At 33.0% G+C, this 17,511-nt stretch overlaps 1 protein-coding gene across 4 annotated transcripts in view; it reads left to right on the plus strand.

Annotated features, from left to right (window-relative positions):
• The window catches only part of LOC118744130 (netrin receptor unc-5), a 307,531-nt gene that overhangs the window by 163,304 nt on the left and 126,716 nt on the right, over positions 1-17,511 (plus strand). For all 4 annotated transcript variants that reach the window (XM_036476881.1, XM_036476880.1, XM_036476878.1 and 1 more), the window contains 2 exons: positions 11,588-12,237; positions 12,311-12,527. In XM_036476881.1, the coding sequence (XP_036332774.1) occupies positions 11,656-12,237; positions 12,311-12,527 (799 nt within the window). In that variant the 5' untranslated portion in view covers positions 11,588-11,655. The remainder of the gene's footprint in view (positions 1-11,587; positions 12,238-12,310; positions 12,528-17,511) is intronic.

A 17,511-nucleotide genomic window follows, 5' to 3' on the forward strand; every position in this document is an offset into this window, starting at 1 on the left:
TAAAAATCAATGCGATTTTATAGCCGCTCAAAAATTGCACTCATTTTAGTAGAATTTTATAAGCTTGTTAACTGCATACCCAAAAAATGTCTTAAAATTCTGGTTAAGAAGCTCGAAATCTAGATAAAAATATTTGTAATTTTTCTAAGTTCTGTATAAAGTTTGAAATTGTGATTTGTATAGTTTTTGTTAAAGCATGAACCATATTTTTATAAAAAAATATCAAAAACATCATACTTTGAAAAATATTGTAAATATTAAAAACTGGACACCATTTATCCATTTTTGACCGCCACTGTACATACATATGTGAAAATTACGTGATTGAGGAAAATCCAACTCACGCACGCAAAAGTTTCAATCACGCACGATCACGGATATTACGTGATTTTTCACTGAAAGCCGCTCACGCTCACGCGTGAAAAAGCGTGACACAACGTGAAAAACTATTTTTTTAGCTACATAAACATGCATTTAATAACACAAAGTAGTTTGCAAATTTTAAAAAGTTTTACGACCTGTAGTAGTTAACTGTGATGGAAAAAAATCAACTTTTATATCCCGAGCATTCAAAGGAAATTGACAACCATGCAGAATTTTCAACAATAACTTGACTGTACTAAAAATAACTATAAATTCAAAATTTTCAGAATTCAAACAAGCCGGAAAATAAATTTTTTAATTTTTTTTAAATTATGTCAAAAAGCTGCAATTAACATTAGATTCGACTTAATTTTGACTAAAACTACGGGCCTTTGTTTCCCAAATCTGTGTGTGGATGGGAAAATACTTACTAGATGTTAATAAGTTTGCTAAGGGGCCCGATTGGGATCCCTACAAAATGCTGTATATCAAAATTCTTTTCGTACGAAATACTGTAAATTAACGTAACAAAATTCTGCAGTGACAAAATTCTGTATTTACAAAATTTTGTAAAAACAAAATTCTGTACTGTCTTAAAAAAATTCTATATTGACAAAATTGTGTATTGACGAAATTCTGTATTGACGAAATTCTGTATTGACAAAATTCTGTATTAACAAAATTCTGTATTGAAAAAATTTTGTGTTGACAAAAGTCAGTTTTTTACTTGAAAATCTCATATGCCAAGCAAGTTGCTATTGAATAGTCGTACATTTTATTAATAAAAACAATTAATATATAAGGAAAGCAAAAGATTTCTAAACTGCAATATTAACTTAAGCGATAATTATACATAGAAAAATAAATGAGAATTTCAAGTCCAAAATAACAATACAAAAAACAAAAGACTTCAATATTAATTCAAACGATAAGTATGTATGCAAAGAAGAAGTAATAAGTATTTCAAGTACAAAACACAGGTACATGATTAGATTAAAAACAAATATTTTTTGCTATTCTTTTCAAAAAAGAAACTTTTCCAATAATTAATCTTTTTTTTATTATTCTTTTAATTTTTTTGTTAGATCTAATTGATCTTAACTTTCTCGGGAAAACTTCTCCATTTTCTACTCTTGATATTTGTGATTTCACATAAATCATCTCTGCATTCAAATTAGGTATAAGTTGGTAAATACCGCAATTTTTTTTCCCTACAATGACATTAAGTCGCCGATGCCAAGCTTCTACACTATTTTGAGTTCTTGGAAACTGACTAATTTCTACATTGCTATGCACTGACCAAAATGACGGATGATGTTTTGGTGGTTCATCAAATTTACCAATGTAGTTCTTTACAAACCAATTTGCGATTCTTAGCATGTCATAATCATCAAAAATACTACAAAGACTGTTGTAGTATTCCGAGATTTCATCGGAAGGAACAAAAGCTAGGCTTTTCAGCATTCGAAGTTGTAACGAAAATATCTCAGAGTTTCCATATTTTTTAACCAGTCTGAAAGCAATGAAAGTGAATGAACCTTATGCAGATATATTACATACAGACAACCACATACCTTTCTTTTTGAACTTTTCTCCAGATTATTTGACTGAAGTGGAAGAAGCAGCCACGCAAATCAGTGTTCGGGAAACAATTTCTTAGCGCCGATATCAGTCCCATTTCAAAATCGCTGATAATTCTTTCGGGTTGAAGATTTAGGCCGTACTCTGATGTGATTCGGAACAATTCTTCAAATAAAACCTCGTATAATTCTTTGGACTTGCGGCTCATAAGGCAAACCACGAGGGGAAATGTTTCACCTTCCACTATGGCATGAATTGAAAACAGCTGTCTCATTATTTTCGGGGTAACTTGAAATGTTCCGTCCACAATCCAGCAAGAACTCTGACTCAAAAAGTTTAAAGACGACTTCGTACCACAAATAATTACGCATTCATTCCGCTCTGTGAACTTTTCCGCCAATATAAATAATTCTCCTTCCAGAGTATGTAAATTTAAAGGAATATCTATGTCCTCCAAAAGTTTTGGTTCCCGAAAAATGAGGTGCTTCATGCCTTGATCTTCGAATTCTGGCCTTTTGGGCATTTTTGGATGGTAAATAGTCCCGGTAGCTCTGCTCTGCTTCCACTGTAGTTTTTTGTATTATCTGACTTGGCGCTAAGTGACTTCTTCGAGCCATGCGCTTTACTTTATTATTAATTTTTGCAATTGGTAAATCATAGGGAGCTGGTTCGTGGCAATGGTCCGCGGGTTGTTTAACAATGACGTGATTGTTCGCCAACACCTTTGTTACAATTCTGGATTTGCACTTATTTTGTGTTCTTTTACAACACGCCCAATTAAAAGTTTCCATTTGGGTTTTTCTTTCAAAATAATAACAATAGCCGTCTAAGAACAACTTCTTTCCTCCTTTATTAGAAGTTATAATTTCTATTTGTGACATGACGAATAAATATTTTAATGAAAAAACAAAAATCAAAAACGACACGTGCTTTAGTTGCTTTCACAATTCTTACGACAATGATAGACATTAGACAAAGAAAAATATTGTACAGCAACGAAAATACAGTCTACCCCAACAACTGTTATCATTGCAGCGTAGTGTTCATTAACTTTGATTTACAAATAAGTACATACTACTTTCGGGGCTTCACTGCATTGGAATTTTGTTTGGAATGGCACAACTGCATTGCTTAGTTGACAACAACAACTTCAACGAAATCAATTAAAATGAAGTGAAAAACAAAACAAAGATGAACAGAAATAAAAACAAAACCGATTAGTTGTTCTGTATTGACGAAATTTTGTATTGACAAAATTCTGTATTGACGAAATGCTGTAAGTAAATGATAAGAAATTCAACAAATTTTATAAAAAAGTGCGCACTTTTTTAGTTGAATTTCTTATCATTTACTTACAGCATTTCGTCAATACAGAATTTTGTCAATACAAAATTTCGTCAATACAGAATTTCGTCAATACAGCATTTCGGCAATACAGATTATTTTTTACAGAATTTTGAAATACAGAATTTCGTATACAGAATTCTATAATACAGAATTCTGAAATACACAATTTTGTATACAGCATTTTGTAAACAGAATATTGTATCATACAGCATTACGTACCCAACCCGGCCCGATTTTATATTCCATAGATGTACTGTGTAAAAATGTCCGCTCTTCTCGGTGGATACATATGGAAACAGTTTTCGATTTTTTATGGATACGTTAAATTCTAAGGCAGTGGCAACACTGCTGTGTGCATTGCTCAGCTGGCGCTCTTCGTATGTGAAACACACATGTGCTCAGACAGCGCTCAGCACTCTTTAGGGGTGTCTCACAAGCATGAATACATTCCGCTCTGAAACCAAATCGTGGTTGCCTCCAGTGCTCATTTACACACGGCGATTTTCGTTGCCGCAACTCGACGTTTGTAGAAGACAGCGTGACGAGGAAAGGAGAGGGGCACCGAGTTGCTCGTGCTTGGGCAACACGCTTTGTGCTCTCGTTCGTCTGTGTAAATTGAACCGCTGTTCACTGCTGACAACAACAATTGCATACAAACAAACCGCCGTGTGTAAATGAAACGAGCAACACCAAAAGGGAATGCGAAAAATCGCGTCGACAAAAATTTCCGTGTATAAACGCAGTCTAACTAAGATTTGTTAACTATGTCTAAACCATTTGTTGAAAGAAAGCTGACCTGCATTAGCATAGCTTAATAACATCCTTTTATGAACCATACGTTAAGTTGAATGGCATTTGTAGAAATATGCTTCAAAGAAATATTTATTAGTATTTACCAAACCCTTCAATTAAATTAACGATTTGGTACAACCTAGATGAATATTAGAAGCTTTAATATATATAGTTATTATTACCAACCCATGGTAATAGTTCCCAATCCTTGGTAACATTTCCCAAATATTGTCAAAATTCGTGAACTAAATATCTTTAGTTATCGAAACTAATCCTTTTTCTCAGTGCACCATAAATATTGGAGAGTCATTCGGCTTCTATGCCAAACCTGCCCTTAGTGAAAGGAATCTCTGATAGTAACAAGTAATTTTTAGCAAAAAACCGACTTAAAAAAAGAAATATATATATATATATTTCATGATCCAATGATCGGATCTAAGCCAGATTAGTATGGGACACTACCTTTCCGATGCCAAAGAATTATCGAAATCGGTTGACGTGGTCCAAAGTTATGCGGTAACATACATAAAAAAAAGCGTGAAACAAATAAAATTATATCAATACCAACAAATAAAATTATCTTAAAAAACTTTTTTTTGAAATAATCGGTAACCTAAAAGTTGGTTTTTTGCACATGTAAATATTTTCTACGAAAATTTCAACATAATGGTACAATTCAATTTTCTTGTTATAAACTAATGCATATTTATAAAGTTTTTTATATTTTTTTGATAGAGTTAATGAAAACAATTATTGGGAAAAAACATCAAAGATCTAGTGTTGGATTTTCATTTAAATAGTTTCGGTTGAAGTATTGCACATATAATTCTTTCACTAGGGTATATTGTCTTTGTTCATTTAACTGCATGTCGTTCAAGTAACTTGAAAGTGGAATTTACTTTGAGACAAGAGTTGTATTTTTTAGTTCACTTTAAAAATTAGTTTAGTTCGTTCAGCTCAATGAACTAGCTCTTCTGAGTCTTAGTTCGTTCATATTATTGAACTATAGTTCACCTAATTATACTACTTCGGTAGTAGGAGCTGAATTACAGAACAAAAAATATGTGTGTTTTATAACACATAGGTGGCCCGATAATTAGAAACGATTTTCTTTTTCAAATTTGACCATCTATTTGTACTTATTATTTTTAACATAGCTTTTTAGGAAAATATAGTGCATGCTATAACAAAAATCATGTAATTCAAAGCTTTAAACTTTGTATAAGGTTTATAATAATTTGACGAAGTTTGACAAATAGACATAAAAATTTGAAACTTTTTTTTTGAATTTCCAGAAATAATTCGGGTATGCAGTTTTGTAGCCAAGGTGTATTAAACAAGGTGGTGTTGGGGCGACAGCTGAGTTTTTCGCCGTGGAGGCCATTACGTCAAAATGATGTGTTTGTTGTAACTCATACCAATGACAGTATGGACATCAGCGTATAATTTGTTAGTGTAATTTTTTACTTATATACGGCCAACACCACCTTGTTAAATACGCCTTGTTTGTAGCCCATTAAATTTTAGTATAATATTGTGAAATTTTGAATTACATCAAAAATCTCGTTGATTTTTGAGATTTTTTTCGCTAACTATGTAAAGCGATTTCTTCCATACAAAGTATGTTCAAAAGTTTTTTTTTGTATGAGAGAAAATGAGCAACACCGCTAACAAAATAAATTCTCAAAAATGAACGAGATTTTTGAGCTAATTCAAACTTGCACAACATTATACTAAAATTGAATGGACATACCCGAATTATTTCTAGAAATTCTAAAAAAAGTTTGAAATTTTGATGTCCATTTTTCGATCTTCGTCGAATTATTATAAACTAGAGTGCCAGTTACTGTCGAAATTCGACAGTTTTTCTAGTTTTTAGGAGCCTTGGAGAGGTATTCTAACTTAACACGTAGCAAAACTTATACGGTAGAAATTAACGTACCGGAACATCTTCTGCTTTGGAACTAAAACATAACTATTTTTTTTTTTATCTTAGAAGGTGTTTGGATCACTTCGGCAGGACTTGGAATTGACCCCAGTGCGATGAATTCGAGGGATTTTAAAAACACTGAAGTTCGATGAATTTCAAAAACACTAAAATGGATAACTCAACAAAATTCGTTAACTCGACCAATTTCGATAACTGTGAAATTCGACGGCTCGATAAATTTCGATAGCCCAAAAAAGAAAATTCTTTGGATACCTTTATAAATTTTTACTTTTGACATCACCACATTTTTCGAAAACTCTCTAAACATTTTGATAACTCGTTACACTCTGTCAAGACGATTATATAACCTTGAAATTTCGATAAATCGATATATTTTGAAAATTCCATAACGCTTCGTTGAACCAACCAATTTCAGTAGATCAATAATTATCGATAACTCTGTAAGTTGAAAGAACTCCATGCATTACGACACCTCGATAAATTTCGTTAAGTTTATAAATAATGATAATTCAATAAATATCGATAACTTGATACATTTCTTTAACTTGACAAATTTCGGTAATCCCACACGTTTTTATAGCTCGATAACTATCCGTAAATTTTGAGAACTAAGTTTCTGTGTCTATAAATTTCGGCAACTCAGTAAACATTGATCAGTTGGAATAATTCGATACGTTGCGATAACTTAATAAGCATGGGTAAATTTCGATAATTATAAACTTCGATGATTAGATAAATTTCGGTAACTTTTATGGCTGATTTTATTTCGATTCCTATCGGAGAATTTCACTTCAGTTACCCTAATTCCTATGTATTTGTCTTTATCTCCATTTTCGCCTTTATCTTCACTTTTGCCTTCTTTTTTTGTCTTCATCGTTGCCACTTGTTTCCTCATCTTCATATTTAACTTTATTTCAAAGTTTGATTTCATTTCCAAGCCAAACAAAATGCGAAACAGCTTAAATTGAACGGGCTGCAAAAACAACCATACACAAATATGAAAATTTTTAAACGACGATTTTCAACCAATTTCGAAACTATAAAACTCCTCATCTACGGAAAATTACCTTTCCAACGGTATTTTTGGTTTTGAAATCGGCAAATTTACCTTGGTCTTCATCTTTGTTTTTATCTTTCATATCTCTGCTTTTATCCTTTTCTTTATCTATTCACGTAGATGAGGTGAGGTGTGATGACGTGATAAGATGTGACGGTATTTTTATGTGATGTGATAGGATGTCATGTCATGTGCTGTCATATCCTGTGATGTCATGTCATATGATGTCATACCATATGATGTCATATCAGGTGATGCCACGTCATGTAATGCCATGTCATATCATGTGATGTCAAGTCATGTGATGTCATGCCATATAATGTGTTGTCTTATTATATGATGTTATGTCACGTGATATCGTGTGATGTGATATCATATTATGTGATATAACATCATGTGATGTCTCATCACATCATGTGATATAATGTGATGTGATGTCATTTAATGTGATCACATTCCATGTTCTGATTATTATATCGATATTTATATAGAAAAATATAACGATTGCAAAATCGATTAATTCATCGATAAATATAACAATCAACAGTTTTGATTATTATACATATCGGCAACAATATCAGTTACTAAATCGATAACAAAATCAATTATTTAATCGATTATTATACCGATAACAATATCCATTAATGTATCGATAACAATATTGATTATTATGTCTATTACAATAGCGGTTATTTAATAAATAACAGTATCGATAACAATATCGATTATTTTATCGATAACAACATCAATTATTATATCGATAAAAATATCGAGTTTTATATCGATAACAATATCGATCTTCATCCTCATCCGTTTCTTCATTTGTATCTTTATTTTTGCATATTCCTCGTCACCTTTACATTAAAGTGTTTAAATTTACCTTGATCTTCGTTTTTGCCTGCACCTCTAGGCATCTTTGTTTTTATTTTTATTCTCAAACCGCTAAACCTTGAAAATTTACTCCCAACCAACCAACTGCTGCTAAAGAAGTTTCACTTTATAAATTCAAGAAATTTTCTTACCCTTTCAGTTACCCTAATTCATATATATCTGTCATTGTCTCCATTTTCGTCTTTATCTTCACTTTTGCCTTCTTTTTTTTTGACCTCATCGTTATCATTTATTTCTTCATCTTCATATTTATCTTTACTTCAAAGCTTAATTTCAAGTGTGAAGTGAAACAACATGCGAAACATGTCAAATTGAACATGTTGCAGCAACATCTATACACAATTCGAAAATGTTTAAACGACGGTTTCTGCCGTAATTTTCAACCAATTGTGAAACCATAAAAACTCTGCTCATCTACGGAAAAATGCCTTTCCAACGGTTTTGAAATCGGTTCGGTAGAATCGCCAAACGAACGGAGACAAAATTTATGTTAGCGTATTAATATATAGATCTTATGCGAAGTTTAAAGCTTTGACTTATTTGATTTTCGTTGTAGCATGCACTATATTTTCCTAAAAAAATATGTTAAAAATAATAAGTACAAATAGGTGGTCAAAACTTGAAAACGAAAATCGTTTCTAATTATCGGGCCACCAGTGTACATATAAAAGATTAAGTTAATCTGCAAAGTGAAAACCTAATTTTTCCTACAAGGCCATAGTCTTCTATAACGACACAATTTTACCGTCTTAATTCATTTGACTTTCTCCAAAATCACGAAAGGGTGTTTGGATTAGAGTCTGACCGATTAATCGGCATCTGCATCGGCTAGTATCGGCCAAAAGAATCGGGATCGGCTTTGGCATCGGCCGTTTTTGGCCGTTTTTGGCCGATTCTTAGCCCATTGTTTTTACTTTTTCCGCACTTCATTCCATTTTTTTTTTTACGCTACATATGAGATCCCTTCCACAAAACAATTTCCAAACATTAATGGCACGTCCTAGCTACTTAAAATTTGAATAAGAAAAAGACTATGGGACAAAGTATTGTAATGATATGTACCTATGCATAAGCGATATACTACTTTCAGTTTAATTTATGTGTGTACATAAATAAGTGAATAGATTCTTGAATGATTATTTGTTTTGTAATGTTGTTTAGTTATTTGTTTATGTTTTTCTTCTGTTATTATAAAAGTTTATCAAAAACATTTGTTCTTGAATGAGTTTATATTCAAGTAGTTTTTTTGAGGGTTCGGCATCGGCCGATGAATCGGCATCGGCATCTGCCAAAAATTGGGAATCGGTCGGACTCTAGTTTGGATTTCATATGGCGATTCAAATTTCCATGAGAGCCATCAGCAGTGCTTATGAAAACTCGGCAGTAGTGCCTGCATTTCATTTTCTTTTCTTCAATTTTGCCTTCGAAATGCGACCAAATTGCGCTTCGGTTCGGCATGTGAAAGCGAAAGTTTTTTGTTAAGCAACAAATCCCAAAAACTCAACTCAAATATTTACCTTTTCACACAAATTGCAGTAAACTATGTAAAACATTGGAAATCCAATGTTTTTTTTAGCGCGATTTCCGATCTGTTGTCTTTATGCCTTTACAACGAAAAACGAGATCTCAAATGTGTTAAAATTAAATTTTCATTTTTATTGCAGTGTTGGCACAGAAAAGTTTAGTTGACTTTAATGAACGAACTAATGAACAAGTTCAACTAAAAGAGCTGGCTCATTCGCCCTTAGTTCAGAAGCTCCCCAAGCCTATTTGGGATCCATGGGCGCCGTAGAAACGGTTATTCGTAAATTATTTAGAGAATTACTTAGAGAGCGAATTACGTGCCGTAGAAACGTACTCTAATGTAATACGATTATTTCATTTGCCTTCCTAAAAGCGTAAAAGCTCGCTATAATATGATGCTTTTTATGAAGTAAACAACCACTTTTATTCTTTTTTTCCAAAGATATTTATGTTAGTTTAAATTTAAAAGGAAAGTTTATGTCAAATGGGACCAATGGCGGCTAAGAAGAAGTGAAACTACCTTTAAATTATTGTATCATAGTATGAACTATATTTTATTGGAAAAAAAATTAAATCTAACAATGAACAAGTAAGAAAGTCTAAGTTCGGGCGGGGCCGAACATTAAATACCCGGCGCAAGTATTACATATATGCCTTTTCACCTTTCCGAAAGCTACCGCTACATGGTAAGCCGGGGTGTATCAATTTTGAATAAATTAGAGTCCTTAAATTTCGAAATATTGACGTTTCGAGCATTTCTAAAATTTACCGTTATATGAAAAGCCGTGATTTTAGTCCGATTTCAATAATTTTGAACGTTTTGCTTTTATGTGACAAGCACAATAACCATACCGAGTTTGGTACAAATTGGTAGAACGGTTGCCGAGATACATATATGTGATCATAAGTGGGCGGTGCCACGCCCATCTTCCAAAATTTTATGATAAGCGTATTTCCTGATAAAGAATTGTTGCAAGCATAAATTTTGAATAAATTAGCTTCAATATTTACGGATTTATCGAAGATTTCGTATTTCTCCAAATTACCGTTATATGGGATGTGGGCGTGGTTATTGTCCGATTTTTAAATCCATTTGGTATCCTGTACCAAGGCCAATAACTGTGCCAAGTTTGGAAGAAATCGGTGCAGCGGTTGGCAAGATATACACATGTAACCATAAGTGGGCGTGGCTACGCCCATTTTCAAAAAAATGTTAATATTCTTATTTTTCGTCTAAAAGTTATTGCAAATATCAATTTTGAGTGAATAATCTTCAGTAGATACTAAAATATCGCAGTTTTCGTATTTCTGAAAATTACCGTTATATGGGAGGTAGGCGTGGTTATTGTCCGATTTTGCCCATTTTCAATACCATCCGTCCTACGCCCGAAAGAAGTACACGTACCAAGTTTCGTTAAGATATCTTAATTTTTACTCGAGTTATCGTGTGCACAGACGGACGGACGGACGGACGGACGGACGGACAGACAGTCACCGCTTAATCGATTTCTCTTTTCATCCTGATCATTTATGTATACATTTGTCTATATCTATCTCGATTCGTTTTGCCTGTTACAAACAACCGTTATGTGAACAAAGTTATAATACCCTTGTGCACAAGTGCGCTCGGGTATAAAAATTAAATGGTCAAGACTTGGAAAGCTGAATTGTTTCTAATTATCGGGCCACCAGCGTATGTAATGTGTATATGTATGTACAACGTACATCCTACGAATATAAATATTTATATACATGTATGTATATGCGTATGTATGTACAATTTTGCAACTACGACCATGCAAGTAACTCAAGCGATTGTATAAGTAGGTACCGGTATTTGTATTTCTGCATACATTTATTAACTTATCTGGAAGAGACTTGCATATGACTTGAATTTATTATTTGTGACTAGGTATAGGTATTTGTTTGTACATATATGTACATACATATTCATATATGTACATATGTACGTAAAACGCTGTGTGGTTTATTCATTGTATAATTTCCTATCATCTTTAGAGCACGCTCAAGTTTTTTGATCGTAGCTGTACTAATCTAAGTGTTACTTTTATCATTCGCAGGATTTTCGACTTAACTTCTTTACATGAAGATTTTGGTGCTTAAAAGAAAAGATTAGATAAAAAAAATAATGATAAAGCTTAGAAAATGTGATATTTTAATCGCTTTCGCATTGACTTTTAAGTTTGTGGTTGTGGCCAATCTACAACGTACTACGGACTTGATCCCTGAGCAGCGTAATCACAATTTTCCACTAACCGACAAGCTCAATAATCATTTAAGAACCCAAGAAAACAGTTCTTTAAATAGTTCACAAGAAGTAAAAGCCAAATCATCGCGTGCTTTTCACAATGCCTTCGAATCTGATAATGTACAGTTTTTAATAGACTCTGATATAACATTAGACAAGGAAAGGCCAACATATGCTACGGAGCCTATACATCACAAAGATAATGCAGTTATAGAATCGACCAGCCAAGGGCAGAGTGATATTCGGCCCAATGAAGATATAAATACGACTAACAACAACGATGAGCTGCCAAAATTTGAAAATGTCGAATATGAGGAGCGGTCGTCTGGTACTATACTAGGCAAACTAAACACAGCTGAATCTGGCAATGCTCTACCAATATTTTTAACCGAACCCGAAAACGTTTATGTCATCAAAAACCGACCCGCTTTACTCAAGTGCAAAGCTGCACATGCGCTGCAGGTGAATATCTCTAATATATCTTATTTACTTCATGTATAACTTGAAAAAAAAATATATATATATATATTTTTAGCTACACTTCAAGTGCAGTGGTAGTTCTCAGCCGCCTCCATCAACTCATGATAAACATGTGGATCCTCACAGCGGTGTCCATGTTGAGGAAGTAACAGCTACTATACATCGGGATCTGGTTGATGAATATTTTGGAAAAGGCCCCTTCAAGTGTGAATGTCATGCTTGGTCTTCTCGGGGTGTTGCCAAAAGTCAAGCAGCTACTATAAGTATAGCGTGTAAGTTACTGTTTTCCTAAGGTTTATATTAAGATAAGTATGGAGCTATTCTCATATATTTTGATATTTCCAGACTATTTCAAAAGCTCTTAAAAATATAGTGCAGGTTGCGCTCCTAATTTTAGTTTTGAAACTATGTCGTCCTTTTTTTTTGGTTTATATACAGACACAAACGTTTCATCAGGCTGCAAAAAAAAGTCCAAGTGTCTCAAGTGTGCCGCATTTAACAAATGTACGTTAACAAATGATTACAGAAATTTTTAGGAGAAGTGTTGTGAAGAGAAGAGGGCATGTAATGTAATGTGGAACGATTTTCCGTCATCCCTTGTCAAATTTGGTTTGGAGACACCGGTTTCGGCGTCATTTTTCGTTCTGTCGCCTCTGTTGTTAGATCGCCAGATCGCATCGCACACCTCATTTTAATATCTATCTATCCACCTTGGCGGTCGTTGGTTGGCAGCAGTATGGTCAGGTTAGTCTTTGTGGATAGATTTAGCAATTATAATTTTGCTCTATCCTCGGAATTTTGGGTCCACGCGTGCTATATTTGACCAGAAATTTGTTTTGTATAGAGGAGCTACTCCCTCCGCACATTAGTGGTGTAATCGTTCCGGCATACTCCAACATGATGTTTTGTGCCGAACACAGTATATTTCAATGAAGCTCTGTACATTATAATTACGGTGACCATATTTATGGTAGCCGAATACGGGACAAAAAAAAAAACGTTGCCAATTTTTTCCACAAAAGCTAGAGGATTTTAAAACCTTTTTCAATGATTCTAGATTTATTAGCCCTGAAACAGCATCTTTATTTGGCATATATTTTTCGATCTTTTGTGAGTGAGCACATAAATACTCAGTTGTAACATTACACAATTGTAGAATATTTTTCCATAACTTTGTACTTTGTACTCGGGATTTTTACCCCGCAAAATTTATAACAAACAATCCTAGGCAAGGAAACATGATGAAAATATCCGACAACATTTGAAGCACGAGTGGTATTCAACGGTTTATTTTCAGACTCGGATTTCGGCTAAGCACAATGCAGTAAATAGCATCCGGAACGAGCTGAATTGCAAAGCGTACCTTTGAAGGGCTCCATTTCCCTCTCATCTTTGAGAACTTCTTTACTTTTACAACATTCTCATGGTAGCCTTCTTATTTGGAGTTTCTCATGTTGAAGATACAATCAGCAAACATTTTTTTGGCCTAATGAATATCTCCTCTCTTCACAAAATTTTAAAATATCCCCCACACCTTGGTACAATTATTACAGGTAATGTCTTCCCAGAGAGTTTTGCTTCACATCGAAATTCGTGCGCCCTTATTTTCATTTTGACGCATTTCAATGCTGATTCTTTTACTTTTAGTTGGCTTCATGATACAATCATTTTTAGAAGGTAGTTTCGCTTCTTCTTATCGCCATGTTAGCTACCTCAGGGCTTCCCAAAGTTTTTTCACCGCGGCACCCTAGTTGTGCTAAAAAATATTCGCGGCACCCCTACTATTCAAATGTCTACGAAAACAAGAAAACGCAATGCAAACCTTATGCTCCTTTAGCTTTAATGTGAGGACTGAAATTGTTTTGATGATTTCATTATTACCTTTAAGTTTATTGGGAGCTTTGACAATTTTGTCTTGAAATCATTTGACGCTGAAAGCTTGCTGGTGTGTTTATTTTTAACCGACTTCATAAAAAGGAGAAGGTTATCAATTCGTCGGAATATGTTTTTTTTTTTATGTAAGTTACCGCATAATTTTGGACCACGTTAACCGATTTCTATCATTCTTTTTTCTTTTAAGGATAGACGTTACCTTACTGGTGGTCCCATATTAATTTGGTTTAAATCCGATCATCGGATCATGAAGAAATCAAAGATAATCTTAAATTTGTATATGAGAATGGAAGTCGGTTTATTGTTTTGCTTAAAAATTACTTCTTTATGTAAGCATTTGTCGAAAATGCAGTCTCACATAGAACTGTAAAAGTAAAAGTCACTAGTATTTTTAATGCAATCTTGCCAACAGCAGTGTTTTCTGTATACACTTGCATCCAGAACTCTCTTAGCTCTCTTCGTAGTATCTCATAATCAAAGTGCTGTCCAAGGCATATTTAATAAGGTAGAAGTGACAACTAGCTCGAACTCTCTCGTAGCTAGTTATAATGTCAAATAATGAGGTGCGTGTGCTATGTTTGCTACAAATTAGCATTAAGTGAAACTCATCATGATGAAATTATACCAGGTGTAGTAATGAGAGCGAGATGAAAGATTTGACCCTATCTTATTTGAAAATTTGCCTAAATTTGTATAAGATAGCCGCATGTCAGGAAAATAAAGCGAGAAAGCTTTTTTATTACTTCACCTACTTATAATTTCTCCATGGAAATGCATCAGCATAAATACATACATATGTATGCACGTATACTAATTTTAAGGATTACTTCAATATTACCTTCAAAGAATTTTAGCTGCATTCGCATCTTATATGCACATATACATATGGCCAGAAAAGAATACCTCATAAAGGAAACCACGTCATTAAATGAAATAAATGTTTTATGAAACTGTTTTCAACATTTTTTGTTTCTATTCGCCTAATGTTTTTGTGCGTTTAGTTTCTTATTTAAATATTTACTTCTAAGAAATATCCCCACATAAAAGAACGATTTAAAGTTTTCTTCTACATACGTATGTATATCAGTGTAAATCCAGGTCCGTGTGCTTCAGACAACCAAGTCTTCTAACTTCGCAACTAGGCGCCTTAAAGTATCGCACCACTTTCCATACAATGCAACGGTCGTAGTTCCTGCTCCTTTTTCACTTTTGTATATGAATGTATCTAAAAATGCATGTGGTCGAAAAACAAAAAAATTCACACAATTTAAAACTATCTCAAAGCACACAATTGAATTGTTAATGAAAATTAGAAAATGCCAACTTGAAAAGGGTTAATAGTTATTCATCATTTGACATTATAGTCGGTGTTCAAAAGAGAGAAATGTCAAAATCACTTCTACCTTGTTTAATATGACTTGGTGCTGTCTTCACTGTTGTCTAGAAGGTTTTCAAAAGCTTAATTTGTCATCTCAGTAGGTTTACTTTTCGGGTCACATGAAAACGGGTTTGTTACAGAGACCGTACCGGTTAAGCATTTTGTAATAAAAAGCAAAAAATTTAAGTTATTTTTTGTCTTTTATTATTTTGAGCAAATAATACCGGTTAATTCTGCTTTTTATTTTTTTAAGGCAAAAATAAAAGTTAAAATTTGCCTTTTATTTTTTTGCGCAGAAAATAATCGGTAATTGTTGCCTTTTATTTTTTCAGGCAAAAATAAAAGTCAGAGTTACAAATCAAGGTTCCAGAGTTGTGTATACTCGAATTTAATAGGTTTAAAGCTCCTATCTGGATTCTAATAACCTCCTAATACCAGTGTTAGATCAAATCTATATACATATGTATGTATGTATATATGTAATACTATGTATACATTAGCGTGGGCCGAAAATCCGCTTTTTTAGAACTTTGAATGGTAGTAGCAAAAATATGGTTCATAATGCTCTAAAAACAATCTGTGTGAAAGATGACAATTTTTGGTCAATATCTTAGGCTCGATTCTCAGCAAAAAAAAAAGTCTATATACTAAATTATGTAGGATTAATACTTTCGAAAATACTTGCAATTTTAGTAAAAAAATGTATTAATTAATTGTATTTATTAATTTTTATTTTTTGAGCACATTAACTTTGATGGACTTGATATGGACTAAGATATTGATCAATAATTGTCATCTTTCACACAGATTGTTTTTAGAGCATTATGAACCATATTTTTGCTATTACCAATCCAAATTCTAAAAAAGCATACAATACATGAAAGCAATTTTTGTTAACGGCAGCAGATCTGCACCGATTATTCGATTTTCAAAACTGAGGTTCCAAATTAAATGGCTTGGCCTCTAAATGTACAACAGGGTATTACATTTTTGGAAAGGGTTGCCACCTTTTCTAAAATTATAAATCCTGCACCGTTTGTTGTATTAGAGGAAGAACTTCTTATTTTTTTGAAAAGGGTTGCAACCTGTTACAAATAATTTTTTTTCTTGCAGAGCATCCGATTTATACCATTCTCTCGAGTTTCAAAATGAGGTGTCAAATGAAAGGGATTGACCTATAGACGTTCTTTGGTTTTTTAAAGGGTTACTGAAGAGGTTATATTTTATAAATAGTAAGGATATTATATATATGCAATTTAATTTTATTTTAAAAGAGATATGTTTATTCTCTAAGAAAATTTTTCTGAATGAATTTCATTTTCTTTACATTTTGATTTTACAAACAAATTAAACAATTATTATTTTATTTAAAGAAGTATAAACTCAGCAAGTTATAAGCACTACATATGCTCCCCCTTCGCTAAAAATAAAAACATTGAAATTATTTAAATCAAACAAAATGTAACTCGCTCTTTTGGTTTTGTCTGAATATTGTTAAAATTATTTTCTATAAATGCGGGTTTAACTCTGTCAACTGATATATTCCTGTGCGTGTTGTGTATCTGTATTTTGAAATATTTTGGATGTTTTTCAAGGACTTTATATGGTCCTTCATATGGAGGTTTCAATCCCGGCTTATTACTGTCGACACGTACAAAAACTTGTTTGCATGATCGCAAATCTTTCGGTATATAAATTTTACTTGAATTTTGGTGATGAGATATACCTGAATGAAAACTTTGAAAATTATGTTTAATTTTTGTAAGAAACTCATAAACATTAAAATTATTTTCAGATTGAACTACGAGTTCACTTGGTAAACGTAAATTTTGACCATAAACTAATTCTGCTGCAGTAGATTTAATATCTTCCTTGAATGAAGACCATAAACCCAATAAGACCACAGGAAGTTCATCTGACCAATTTATAGAATTTCCCCTCGCCAAAATTGAAGCTTTCAACTGCTTGTATAGACGCCCAATCAT

Source organism: Rhagoletis pomonella, unplaced genomic scaffold, assembly GCF_013731165.1.
Source record: "Rhagoletis pomonella isolate Grant_MI unplaced genomic scaffold, Rhpom_1.0 Rhpom_scaffold_00008, whole genome shotgun sequence".
Lineage (NCBI taxonomy): Eukaryota > Metazoa > Arthropoda > Insecta > Diptera > Tephritidae > Rhagoletis > Rhagoletis pomonella.